General features: G+C 40.0%; 1 protein-coding gene across 1 annotated transcript in view; it reads left to right on the top strand.

The window, feature by feature from the left end:
• LOC138978316 (uncharacterized) overlaps positions 1-3,932 on the top strand; it is a gene marked incomplete at its 5' end in the record, with an annotated part of 27,651 nt that extends 23,719 nt beyond the window's left edge. Inside the window, 3 exon segments of the mRNA XM_070351020.1 lie at positions 970-1,070; positions 3,210-3,331; positions 3,760-3,932. Coding sequence (XP_070207121.1) covers positions 970-1,070; positions 3,210-3,331; positions 3,760-3,831 — 295 coding nt within the window.
• Between the last annotated feature and the right edge of the window lie 11,154 nt (positions 3,933-15,086).

Here is a 15,086-nt window from a genome sequence, read left to right as displayed (position 1 = left end):
TTAGATTAGAAGTCACTTCAAAAGCCTGGGCGAAGTCGACTGTCAGAAGTCGATTTTGTTGAAATTAAGTGCCAAACCGTCGTGCAGCCAGCTCCGCGAAGTGAACTTTGCACAATTAATTTGAGGCTTTAAAAATAGCATCGATCTCTCTTCCGGAAAAATAAGAACATGTTTGGCGAACGATTTTTTGGGGTGTGACTTAGTTAGTCATATATCAATAACAGTGGAAATCCCTTCAAGAGATTACCCCAGGATGTCCGTGTGATGTTATCGTATACGGTAAATTTACAAAACCAGCAAGCTTACAAATATATATTGCTGAAGGTCTTCACGCAGCTCGAATCGTTTCGCGAATATCGTTTTATCCTACATACGTGAGAGATACCACTCATTAGATAACAATATCGTTCAAACCACACGTGTGTATATCATGTAAAAGAGGTCGTGTCAAACAAGTCTGGCAGGGACCTGTTTTCACACTGCTTATTCCTTATGATGCCAAAGTCTCCGAGACAAACGTCATTATGGAGAACAAAATTGCCCTCGCTAATTCCCCTCGATGAATTTTTAGAACTAACACGTCACGCTACACTTTCCAGAGTGACGTTTCTTTGTTTTGGCGTAAGTGATTGCTCGAGGCTTTGGAAGAGATCGAGGTTCCAAAAGAAGCGCAGACGAGGCGTTTTGAGTAAAATATACGTAAGTAGGGGCCTACAGTATGTAGGATAAACAGAATACTACATGGCTTGCTGTGTCGTACCAGAATTACACGAGTTGCTTTTTCAAATAGTGAACAGCTCGCTTTCGCTCGCAGTTCAATATTTAAAATAAAAAATGTGGGTAAATCTGGTACGACACAACAAGCCATGTAGTATTCTCTATGTCCTATATTTTTAAGTGCATGTTTCTACAGCCATTGTCGTACTGGTCACAAGTGAGTAAAAGTTTTAAACCAAAATGTTGGGACAGAAACTCTACTCCAGGAGCCACAGTGCTGGGCGGAGAAGTCCCAGCCCACTATGACAATTTGACCGGTCTTGGCTACCAGAACCCATACCTGCTCAACAACGGTAAAACAAGATGTACTCACCAGAAAACAGCATCATGAACAAATATACACGAACTAGTTTCGACTTTCGTCTTCATCAGCAAAAACATTAACAAGAAGCTAAAAAGAAGAGTAGACAGAGATGGAAAATTAATAAATCTATTGATTAAAATCAATATACACACACATATAACACACACATTGACAAACTGACACACACACACACACACACACACACACACACACACACACACACACACACACACACACACACACACACAAACACACACACACACTCTCTCTCTCTCTCTCTCTCTCTGACAAAGTTAAATGAGTAAAAAATAACACCTCCTACTCTTCAGAGAAGGCAACCAAAGTATAATCATATAACCATAAATCCAGTCTATCCGGATAACCGATGTCGACTTTTGGTCAGACTAATTGTAATTCCAATGTATCTGCTGTCAGTATGAGCGCACACACACACACCCTTTTTTATATTTAGTCAAGTTTTGACTAAATATTTTAACATCGAGGGGGAATCGAAACGAGGGTCGTGGTGTATGTGCGTGTGTGTGTGTGTGTCTGTCTGTCTGTGTGTGTGTGTGTGTGTGTGTGTGTGTGTGTGTGTAGAGCGATTCAGACTAAATTACTGGACCGATTTTTATTAAATTTGACATGAGAGTTCCTGGGTATGAAATCCCCGAACGTTTTTTTTCATTTTTTTGATAAATGTCTTTGATGACGTCATATCCGGCTTTTCGTGAAAGTTGAGGCGGCACTGTCACGCCCTCATTTTTCAACCAAATTGGTTGAAATTTTGGTCAAGTAATCTTCGACGAAGCCCGGACTTCGGTATTGCATTTCAGCTTGGTGGCTTAAAAATTAATTAATGACTTTGGTCATTAAAAATCTGAAAATTGTAAAAAAAAATAAAAATTTATAAAACGATCCAAATTTACGTTCATCTTATTCTCCATCATTTGCTGATTCCAAAAACATATAAATATGTTATATTCGGATTAAAAACAAACTCTGAAAATTAAATATATAAAAACTATTATCAAAATTAAATTGTCGAAATCAATTTAAAAACACTTTCATCTTATTCCTTGTCGGTTCCTGATTCCAAAAACATATAGATATGATATGTTTGGATTAAAAACACGCTCAGAAAGTTAAAACAAAGAGAGGTACAGAAAAGCGTGCTATCCTTCTTAGCGCAACTACTACCCCGCTCTTCTTGTCAATTTCACTGCCTTTGCCATGAGCGGTGGACTGACGATGCTACGAGTATACGGTCTTGCTAAAAAAATGGCATTGCGTTCAGATTCATTCTGTGACTTCGACAGCTACTTGACTAAATATTTCACTGCCTTTGCCATGAGCGGTGGACTGACGATGCTACGAGTATACGGTCTTGCTGAAAAATGGCATTGCGTTCAGTTTCATTCTGTGAGTTCGACAGCTACTTGACTAAATATTTCACTGCCTTTGCCATGAGCGGTGGACTGACGATGCTACGAGTATACGGTCTTGCTGAAAAATGGCATTGCGTTCAGTTTCATTCTGTGAGTTCGACAGCTACTTGACTAAATATTGTATTTTCGCCTTACGCGACTTGTTTTATTTGTTTTTATCATGAATAAATACCAGCCACGCAATGACATATATTTGTAACAAAGTCAAGTGAGATTCCACCCGTCGGGACAATCCAAGTGAAGTTTAAATCATGCTACCTGTAATGTTACTGTACTATTGCTCTCAAAATGGAAATGAGTTAAATGGTCGTGTTGGTTTCAAAGTAAAACGGACCAAATGCACATGTAAATTCTTGTAACTTTGATTTTCATTACCAGTGCACGTAGTCTTCAGAGCATAAATGTTAGTTATATTTTTCAGTTTGCCTTTAAAGTGTTGTTAATGTAGTACCATTTTCGCTCAATACGGAAATGCATTTTCTGCAAAATATAGCAGAACAGTATAATAGAAAAAGTAAAGACAGGGGGAGGGGGGGGGGGGGTATTGTTGAAATGTTACCTCAAAGCCAATGGATCCAGATCAGCATAATATTAATGTATTTCCTCGACAATTTCGCGGAACATAGGCGACACTGAAACCTTGAACCTAGGTTGTAACGTCCCATGGATGTGTTCTTCAGGAAATTGCACGTACTGTCCGTCTGAAAGCCAAGTGCTTCGAGTCCAGAATACGGTCTATCCTGATTTGGCCATTGATCACGTGCTCACCAATGGTGTGGACAGTGACACATCCAGTGCTAAGGTATTGGAACGAGAGAGAGAGAGAGAGAGAGAGAGAGAGAGAGAGAGAGAGAGAGACAGACAGACAGAGAAAGAGAGAAAGAGAGAGACAGAGAGAGAGACAGAGAGAGAGAGAGAGAGACAGAGATAGACAGAGAGAGAGACAGAAGAGAGAGAGAGAGACAGAGTGAGAGAGAGAGAGAGAGTGTGTGTGTGTGTGTGTGTGTGTGTGTGTGTGTGTGTGTGTGTGTGTGTGTGTATAACATTGCCTCAATGAAGAATATTTTACCATGGTATGTTTTTGCCTAGTGTATAAACTTAAATGCCACCCGATTGTTCGTACTTTTTTCACTAGATTTCTTTGTTATGACTTGAATGTCAATAGAAGTATTGATCATGATAATATTATTTTTGTTATTATTTCATTCTTATATCGTTGACTGATTGCAGAGAGTGCTTGACGCTGCTGGAAAACTTTTGTCGGATCATTTTGGAGTGCAAGTGGACGTGTGTCTGCCGTGATGTTAGGCTATCTGTGTACGAGTTCTGGTGTCTTGCTACACCGTTGAAATAAGCACATTTAATAAAAGGCTGCAAAGGAAGAGAAACTGTTGGAATTCTAACATTCTTAATGTTTTGTATTCTGCCATGTTTTGTTATATTTATATTGTGCTATCTGGGTGAATGTTTCAAAGACAAAGTCTTTTGTGTGTTTGGCTCTCTCTCTCTCTCTCTCTCTCTCTCTCTCTCTCTCTCTCTCTCTCTCTCTCGCTCTCTCTCTCTCTCTATTTCTCTCTCTCTCTTCCTCCCCTGTGAGTGTGTGTGTGAATGTGTGAGTGAGTGCACACACGCGCGCGCTTGTATGTGTGCGCGGATGCGCACGCGCGCATTTGTGAGCGTGTTCTTTTGGGCGTTTTATGCTTACCTTGAATGCCTCTGTGCGTATATCCGCATTGTTTCTTTCAGTTTCAGTTCTCTCAAATTGTACCGCACAGTATCTTGTTTTCATAAACACAATTTAGTGTATTTCAAATAACATTTATCTGTCACATTTGAAGCTGAAAACGTCGTTTCATCCCGAAAGGAAGATATCTTCCTTCCCCAGTGAACCATCTTCTTGATAACTATAGCTGCCAGCTTTAGGTTTACCTTGGATAAGAGAATTGTTCAACTTGGGCACACATAAAAAATAAAAAGTCTAGCTGCTTCATATGCAAAGCGAGTTTATTATTATTATTATTATTATTATTTTTTTTTTTTTTTTTTTGCTGGTGTATTTTGTTAATGTGTCAAATAAATTTCGAAGATTGACACAAATGGTGTTTATAACTCTAATGAAGAAGAAGAAGAAAATCCCACTATGCGCGGAAAGCAGCCAGGCTGTTGATTAGCTGTATTGCTGAACATTACAAAGTGGAAGGATATTCTTGTACACATGAGAGTAAGCCTGGACGGACCAGTGCTCATCTTCTGAATCGTCTACACGGGAATCAAGGTATCATAATCATTCACATCTGCCCAGGCTTTACATGGTACAAGACCATCCCTCCACTTAGACACATACCCAAAATCAACATCCCGGGCTGTTTTCTTTGGAAATTTTTCAATTTTCAGTGAAGTAATTTAACAGCTTGACAATAGTGGCTTTCGAGAAATTAACTCTTAACAAAATTCCCAATATTATGTGGTGTCCTCAATCTGAAACTGGTTTTTGTAACTGATAGTTGTTAGCCAATGATAATGTAGTTTTATTCGATTCCGGTATTAAGACAGACAATCTGGCTGCACCATCATCGATGAAAACAAGCTACTTATCTCCAAAGAAAAGAACCCTGACAGATTCTTGAAACACACAAGTTTTGTTAGTACGTTCTTTCTTTCTTTATTTGGTGTTTAACGTCGTTTTCAACCATTCAAGGTTATATCGCGACGGTGTTAGTACGTGTTGTATGTGACAAAACCACTACAATATACACGGGCTTTTAATTTTTGGTATGTGTCCAAGTGAAGGGATGGTCGTACCCCATGTACCACTGAGTCTGGCAAGATCCGAGATGGTGAGCCCAAAACGTTTATACGGAAAGGACTTAAACTCAGTAGCAACAGAAGGGACGCGTCCGCTGTTTCAAACTGGTTAGGGAATCAAAGCTAGAACTGATATAAATTTACCAGCGCCAAAGAGTTCCCCTATTACAACTCACTTTTATCTTCTTCTTGTCGTTCGCTGTTAGATCGTCATTCCGGACTGCAGGGCGAAACGTGCTGTCCTCTCCAAGTCCTCTACTCACTCTTTTCACAAATTAGTCAAGACGAGGTAGAAGAATAAGAGAACACACAATCAACAAACCACAAAGTCAGTGTGTAGTTTTGCCGCAGTAAGCCACCGAAGTGACAGGGATTTATTAAGAATCAACAAAACAAGAAAGGTAAGTTGATGGGACGTTTAATTTTTGACTAAACAAAACGTTACGTTCACAAATGTATTGCCGCAGCGGTCTTTTAAGTGCACAGACAAACACTTATTACACAACACTTATCTTGATACAATGTTCAGCAGCTTGCTGGGAAGACACAAGCAAATTAATATCATAGGGATTTATCAAAATTTCTAATTACTCTGCCTAATCTATAATTCATAAATTGATATATACTCTAAAAAAATACTTTAAAAAAATTAATCAACACGTTATGCTGTCCCTGGTTTGTACAAAAGAAAAGCCCAGGGAATTCTTATGAAATCCAACTAACTAATGTCCACGATAAATGGAAAAAAAAGCATCATTAGAAATCTTCTCGGGCTGATCCGCACAAATTAAAGTATGTAAAAAAAGAAATATAATTATACACCCAGCAAGCAGCTGACACCAAGATCCAAACAATGATCCACAGAGAAGTACTTTCTTTGTTGCTGGTCCCGTTTTGATGAAACGTAAGGCAAAAATTGCAAATTGTGTCATACAGAGCTTTTTGAATGTAAAAAATTGTGAGTCACACAGAGTATTTTGAAGTTAAGAAAAACAAACTAGATTCAAAAACATTTCAGAAACTGACCATGTTTAATTTGTCGACTTGAACTCGATTCCGCCGTGGCTTGGAAAATTGACGAAGGTCAAACAAAATTGCAATTTCTGGTCGTCATCATAGAAGTGTGTGAAAGCTGTAAGTATATAAATCTTGAAGAGAAAAAGTCAACGTTAATTTTTCTTCTTGTGACATGATAATTGTCGTTTTCATGGCGTGGGTAGCAGAAGTTCTTCTTCGTCGTTCACAGTAGCAGAAGTGAAAACAGAATAGCTTCCTTTCCACCAACCGCTCCTAAACGTCAGAAATGTCAACAAATGGCCGGGTTTTTTCTGCACACGGGTTGGTGTTTGTGACATAAATATTTACAGCATAACAGTTGTGACATTTCTGATAAGACACAACTTTGCGTTGCTTTCTCTCTAACTGTAGTAACTTAATCTATCCGCCCATACATTAATTCGTAAAGAGATTTACCGTTGAGAGTTAATAACCCTTCAACCTCGCGCGATGAATAAACAAGTTGTGATAGGATGTGACGCGGAAACCGTTGTTTCCGACTTGGGAAAGGAACATGAAAGAGAGGGACCCTTAAATGAGACCAGCACTTTATAAAGGATCATATAAACCACACAAAAATTACAAAAGATTCAAACAATCAATTAAACGTTTAAAAACTGTTGGTGTCCGATCAGCAAAAGTAAGAAAAATAAAAAGAATTATATACACCCAGCTAGCAACTGACAAAAAATCCAACAAATTAATCATTAGACATAAAAAAAAAAGAACCTAACAACAGGCAATCCATTATTTTCACATCGATTTTTGGAACTGACTCTACACAAGTAATAAGGAAAACGAAATATAAACATCCAGCGAGTTGATGGCACCATGGTCCAACAAATCAAAGATTTAATAAAACAAAAAAACTGACAAGATTGGTTGCTGTTACTAATCAATCACTGTACAAAGCAAGAAACAAACAAGGTCGAATCACTCAATGTCTAAGCAAGAAACTCACAAGGTCCGATCAATCAATCAATGTATAAAGCAAAAACACTTACAAGTTCCAAACAATCACACTAAGAATAGAGTCAGAAAAAAACAAGGTCCGATTACTTAAAGCCCCAGTGCGTTTCAAATGGTTTACAGAACGATTCTTCTCATGAAAAAAAGCAGTTCTAACCTTATCGAACACTCTTGCAATAGCATTTAATAGCATTAAATGACACAGTTCGTTTGAATGACTATTAAGCTAGCGTGAACCACATACCTGTATTCGTGGTTTATCTTACCCTGAGCCATCGTGAACCCGTGTGATCCACTTTCCTTTTTTTCGCAATTTAGTAGTCAGTTTGTGATTTCAATGCGACTCGCTGTTTGTGCATTAGCACGATATTGTGTACCTCTGAATCTAAAACGCAACAAACGGCTGCTAGCCTCACGAACTTATCGGCGGCGGTGGCTTCAAAGGGCAAGCGCTATGCAGAACATTCGTCTGCTACGAGAACCACAACCTTGCGACCCTGCTTCCGGGCTATTTTTTTTTAACTTTCAAAACTTCGTATTGTTCTGATCTTGTCTTGGTGAAATAAGAATTATTTTATGATTAAAGAATTTGTGTTTAACAAGCTGTCAATTTATTATTTAGATTTCAAAAGTTACGTCTAGCGCCAAAACGCGCCGTCCGATTGTCTGATTAGACAATCCGCAAACATAAATTCTTGCTCGCTCTTTACGTAGGGCACCAAGAATGTTCTCAAGCGGTGAGTGTTTAAATGAAAGGGTGTTTGTACTGTGTGTAAAAAGCCTGACAGTATGTGATGGTTTACGGGAGGCTTACTGTGCCTTTAATGTATAAAGGGAAAACTAACAAGGCCCGAACAATTCATCACTGTAGAAAGCAAGAAACTATCATGTACCAATCACTCAATGTATAAAGCAAGAAACTGACAAGTTCGAAACAAGCAAATGTATAAAGCAAAAAACAGACAAGGTCAAATCACTCAATGCATTTAAAGCAAGAAACTAACAAGGTCCGAATTATCAATCAATGTACAAAGCAAGAAACTAACTAGGTCCAAATTATCAATCAATCAATGTATAAAGCAAGAAACTAACTAGGTCCAAATTATCAATCAATCAATGTATAAAGCAAGAAACTAACTAGGTCCAAATTATCAATCAATGTACAAAGCAAGAAACTAACTAGGTCCAAATTATCAATCAATCAATGTATAAAGCAAGAAACTAACTAGGTCCAAATTATCAATCAATCAATGTATAAAGCAAGAAACTAACTAGGTCCAAATTATCAATCAATCAATGTATAAAGCAAACTAACAAGGTCCGAACAATCACTTAATCTATACAGCAAGAAACTTACAAGGTCCAATTACTCATTCTACGTTTTATAAAGCAATAAACTAAGAAGGCCCGACCAATCGATCATTGTTTAAAGTGAGAAACAAAAAAGGTCTGATCATTTAATATATAAAGCAAGAAACTGACAAGGTCCAATCAATTACTGTATAAGAAACTGGCAAGGTACTCTGTGGATCATTGACTGTGACGGGAACGTTTGTGAACTCAACAAGAAAAACAACTAAAACCAGATTTTGAAACAATGGGCGAAAAGAGAATCCCTGAATGAAATAATTAGCCTTGAAAATTCAATGATGAGAGACTCGGGTAAAAGAACCATCGGATATAAGAAACAAAAAATAAGTTTCTTATGAACGAGTTTGAATAGGTGTCAAGCGAGATGAATGTGAGGCAATTCTCAATTAGTGGTAGGAAAAGGACATGTAGCGGTTCACATACAAGGGATGTTTAGGTAGCGCGTTCTGTATTCTGTGCGCTATCCCCAGCAGTCTTGACCCTCCATATCTCCTCCCAAGTATCATGTAACTGCTTCATGTGAGCTCTTAATCTTTTCCTTCGAATATGTTTCAGGACGCTCACATAAATACCACCTGCCGAGGCCCCAATAGCTGTTCCAACAGCCGTGCCAACTGGCCCTGCCAGTGAGCCAAAAACAGCACCCACCATAGCACAGCTGTAGACGCAACCCACACCAATAATGAAATCTCTAAATCTGTGGAAAAATCCACGGCCCTCTGCAATTTCTCGTCTCAGTTGAAAGCGGAAGCTGTCCGCCAGTTCAGTGTCTTCCTCAGGTATAGGATCATCAACTGGTTCGTCGCTGTCTTGCCCCGATGTGTCAGCCTCGGTGGTCTGCAACTGACTGTTATCAGCAGCTGATGACCCCCCTGCCTCATTGTTGGCAGCATCAAGAAGAGGAAGAGTGTCTTCCGATCCCTGCTGCTGCCCTGCTGCCGATTTTTTCATTTCGCTCTGTGATTGCCCTGGCTCGCCCTGAGTCGGGGACAGTGTTTCATCTTTTACTTGTCCCTGCTTCCTGTGTTCTCTGTCTGCTCGGACAAGACGACGAACTTTTCCCTCAATTTCCATTCCGATTATCTCAAATTTCTCATTGTTGAAGGTACGGTTCTTGTAGCTCCTTACCATGTCGTTGATTTTTGTGAGGAGAATTTCAACTTGTTGGCCTTTGGGACCTGTTGGTGTATTGTTGAATTCAACATATCGATTGCTGCATTGGCCGAGAACCGTTTGGAAATTTTGTTCTTCTTCAATGCCGTTTTTTACATATTTCTCAATTGTCATTTCGTTCATAGCGAGCTGATCCCCATAGGTGAACGCAACGATCATGTAATGGACGACCTCAGGACCGAATGCTTCCTTCAGACGTTTGAAAGTTTTGTACTCTTCGTCTGTGTAACGGTCTCCGACCTTGATTGTATATAATATGGCATTGGGCCCGGGATGCATACTTCCAACAGCTTTCAGGATCAGCGCAAGGACCACACTGTTTGGCGTCTTGGTGTCAAACAGCCCCGGACAGTCCATCACCTGCACAGAGCACAGCGTACATAAATAAAAGCCACCCTAAATCTACTATTTTCATTTTGCTCTCAAATGTTTGTTTGACCACATTTTGATACAATCGCTCATTGGGCTTTTCCCAAAAGCCGATTAGTCCAAAAATAGAATGGGTACTAGACGATTTTCTGAAATAACTCCGTCGGGTTTGTATGGGTTGTGGAAAAGTGACCTGGTCTTGCAAAAAATAGTACAAACATTGGAGGGGCCAATCATTAGCGAGGGGTGTGTTGGTAACACTTTTTATATGGGAGATTTATATAGCGCTCTACGTTCTCTAAGCGCTTTACATATTAATTTCTGCCGTGTGAGATGGAATTTTTTACACAATATATCACGCATTCACATCGGCCAGTAAATCTCAAGCCATTACGGCGAATATTTACTTTTCACGGCCTATTATTCCAAGTCACACGGGTATTTGGTGGACATTTTTTTTATCTATGCCTATACATTTTTGCCAGGAAAGACCCTTTTGTCAATCGTGGGATCTTTAACGTGCACACCCCAATGTAGTGTACACGAAGGGACCTCGGTTAAATTTCGTCTCATCCGAAAGACTCGCACTTGAACCCACCACCTGGGCTAGGAAAGGGAGAAGAAAATTGCTTACGCCCCGACCCAGGGTCGAACTCGCAACCTCTTGCTTCCGAGGCAAGTGCACTTTACCACTCGGCGACGCTTATCCCTGCGTGTTTTCCCGTGTTAACGACACAGCCCTTGCTATTGATTGGCCCCTCCAATGTTTCAACGAGGTTTTGCAAGAAAAGGTCATTTTCCCAAAACCCATACAAACCCGACGGAGATATTTTTGGAATTCCTCTATTCTGGGAAATTGTTCAATGCAAGTACGATCTTCAATACATCACTCAAAACCTTAATAATAAGCGTTTCCAAGAAAGCTATCTATTGCAAAGTCTTTCCAAAAGGCCCGCAGAATTTTTAGGGAGGCAACCATAGTAGTAAAAGTAAGTAGAAACTGGCCCTTTTTTCAAATGCGCAATGCGCAATGCCAAGGGTAGGGACCATCATAAAGTGATAGGTTAAGGTGCCTGTGTTTAAGTAGTGATAAAGAGGGGCTGCGTATAAACGGTTTATTGAGTTTTATATTTTGTCATGTGATTTCATGTGCCTGTACAGACAGGTTGCTCGGTACTAATGACCACACCAGCTGGGGTAATGACAGGATTACTGCTCCCCTGCAGTAATTGCCCCCATAGGGTCAATTACTGCTCCCGCCTTTTTTTTTATTGGGTGCTTATTGCAGTTGGAAGCTTATCGCGGCTGGAGTACTGACAGTAATTGGCCCTACTCCCTCTGTGTTTGATTGCCGGCAGCGGGGTTCACGCACAAGGTTTTGATAGGTACACCAGATAACATAGGTGTTATTTTGTTTTTGTTATTTATTTTTAAATTTTTTTAATATTTTTTTTATTTTGTTGCTGATAGACTATGTAAGCGGTAGGGGTATATGTGTGGTGGAAATAAAATATAAGTGCAAACACACACACACACACACACACACACCCCTCCGATCACACACACACACACACACACACACACACACACACACACACACACACGCGCTTTCCTGGTAGCAGTTTTCAAACAGATTGCTGCTCTCCCAGTGTTTGACAGGTGTGTGAGGTAGTTCGGCTGCTGTTGTTTTTAAATTTAGTCAAGTTTTGACTAAATGTTTTAACATAGGGGGAATCGAAACGAGGGTCGTGGTGTATGTGTGAGTGTGTGTGTGTATGTGTGTGTGTGCGTGCGTGCGTGCGTGTAGAGCGATTCAGACCAAACTACTGGGCCGATCTTTATGAAATTTCACATGAGAGTTCCTGGGATTGATATCCCCGAACGTTTTTCTCCTTTTTCGATAAATGTCTTTGATGACGTCATATCCGGCTTTTCGTGAAAGTTGAGGCGGCACTGTCACGCTCTCATTTTTCAACCAAATTGGTTGAAATTTTGGTCAAGTAGTCTTCGACGAAGCCCGAACTTCGGTATTGTATTTCAGCGTGATGGCTTAAAAATTAATTAATGACTTTGGTCATTAAAAATAAGAAAATTGTAAAAAAAAATAAAAAATTATAAAACGATCCAAATTTACGTTTATCTTATTCTCCATTATTTTCTGATTCCAAAAACATATAAATATGTTATATTTGAATTAAAAACAAGCTCTGAAAATTAAAAATATAAAAATTATTATCAAAATTAAATTGTCCAAATCAATTTAAAAACACTTTCATCTTATTTCTTGTCGGTTCCTGATTCCAAAAACATATAGATATGATATGTTTGGATTAAAAACACGCTCAGAAAGTTAAAACGAAGAGAGGTATAGAAAAGCGTGCTATCCTTCTCAGCGCAACTACTAAACCGCTCTTCTTGTCAATTTCACTGCCTGAGCGGTGGACTGACGATGCTACGAGTATACGGTCTTGCTGAAAAATTGCATTGCGTTCAGTTTCATTCTGTGAGTTCGACAGCTACTTGACTAAATGTTGTATTTTCGCCTTACGCGACTTGTTTCTATTTGCTCTGGTCTCTTCTGACACGTCTGGTGTTTTTTAACTTCTCTAGCTACAACTTCTGTTTGTGTTTTAAGTCGCTTCAACAGCCTTTCTCGGACTTTGATCAGTCGAGTAAATTCTTTACTGTCCAAGGCCACCCCTCTTTGACTTGGTCGCACGCATCTGTTTTTTCTGTTTCCTTGGGTGATGTAGTGTCTGATGTGGATTTTCACAAGTTTTTGCCACGTTCTGATACTCGCGAAAATGTTTCGACCCAAAGGAAACATATCAGGTTCGGGTAGCGGTGAGCTAAACAAAGGTTCTTCCTCGTCAACCATCTCTTTTGTCGTTCTCAGCAACAACAACAGCAAAAGTGTTAAACAACTTTTACCTCTAGGAGACTGCCTTTATAGACTGTAGTGTAGAGTAGGCGGTGTTGTCTTGTGGTTCGATCAGGGGATTTAGTAAAAAAAATTAGTCTTTATACATAACCTCCTTACACTATGACATCAGTTACTATTTTTTCAACAACAGGTTTAGACTTGTTGCGTTAACGCATCTCTGAAAAAGTGCTATGAGCTTACGATCATTTACAGCAGGGTTTTTGGGGTTAAAAATAGAAATGATGTCACGGAGCCTTGCACCTTGACTCTTTTTGATGATGCAATACATTGCAATCAAACTACAACTAGAACTTAACATCCCCTGTAATACCTGTTCGTTGGTTTTATAACTACACCAATGACGCAACAAAAAAAACAAAAAACTTCAATGTCTTTGTGATTCGGTTTTAAACCAAAACTATCAAAATATTCAATATTCCCCTGGCCATCATAATACACACCAACCCAATGAGACCCAACCTTATGTGCTGGGTCTGTGTTTATAACGTAAGACGAGGGTTGAAGTAAATTTATCTTAGAAGGAAGTTGGTCTCTGGCGTAAACACCCATAAACGACCGTCTTGCTACGGGGTGTCTTAACAGTAGGCGAGAGGTCTCTAGCCCATTCATGATGCAAAATCAGTGATAACCTGTCTACTCCGAGCAATTTCTAGCAACGAGTCCATTTCTGCATACACAATAACGTGAACAGGTTCTGCCAAGGGTGCACTAAACTTTAGTTCCAGACGCAAACCCCCACAGCGCACCAGCTCAAGCTGATCACCAGCCAACATTGACGGCGACAGGTCGAATACATACATACAGCGTATAACCTCCGGGATAGTCTTCATAGGCAATTCTGTTACCGACGTCACCAACACCCAACCCTGTTCCTGTGGTCAAAACTAAAGAAACTTCCCACATGTGTCCGGGGTGTAGCTGAATACGGTGTCCAAATTTGAAAAAGATCCACCGAGAACTTTGGCGTTGTGATGTGGTGTAGCGGCTTTGGTGTGTCTGTATGGGGGCCCAGGTAGCTGAGGTGGAACCAAAATCGGTTCAGCGGTGCGCGCTGAGAGCACGTGTTGAAATATCGACCAGGTTGTGTCCTGTCTCGGGTGTACCTGAATATGCCCACCAAATTTGAAGCAGATCCATGGAGAACTTTGGCCGTGCATCGCGAACACTCACACACACACACACACACACACACACACACACACACACACACACACACACACACAGAGACACAAGTCGTATATATATATAGATGTGTCTATCTAAATGGTTAATCAAAAATGTCTGGTTCGAAGTTTCTATGTCTCTGTTTAGTTTTCTTGTGTTTTAGTTTTTTTTTGTAGGTGGGTGCTTTTATACGATTTGTGTCGGGTTCACCCAGTGGAACGGTCCTAGAGACTTGACCAATAGCTTCGTGAAACAAACGTTTTCCAGCTTGTTTCGCGCGTGTTTTAGCGGTTGTTTTAATATTTTGACCCGACAATACATCGCCGACTAGCTGTTTGGTTGTCTTAAGTCCTTCTTTCAAAAATGTTTTTCCACCTCGCTTCAAAAGCGGGGTAACAGACCTAGCTAATCCGCCCAAAATATTTCCGAGGCCACGTCCTCACATTGGTTGTTCGCCTCAAAACACTTTGGATCCCCTGTCCTGTTTGTACGACGAGTGTCGCCTCTGTAGACACAACGCACCAGCATGAGCGTTGTGATGTGGTTTAAAGATAGTCTGGTTTTTGACGGCGAAAATGAAGCGTTACCAGCGTCTTCCCTTGTTCAAATGCGATAGATTTCCCCCGTTTCTGTGGTTAAAAGCATTTTCAAGCGTGTTAAACTGACAACGCTTCAGTGGCATGTAATGAGGTTGTTCAAATATACG

Source organism: Littorina saxatilis, linkage group LG10 (assembly GCF_037325665.1).
Source record: "Littorina saxatilis isolate snail1 linkage group LG10, US_GU_Lsax_2.0, whole genome shotgun sequence".
In the NCBI taxonomy this organism is placed as follows: domain Eukaryota; kingdom Metazoa; phylum Mollusca; class Gastropoda; order Littorinimorpha; family Littorinidae; genus Littorina; species Littorina saxatilis.
This window is presented reverse-complemented; position numbering and strand designations above follow the sequence as displayed.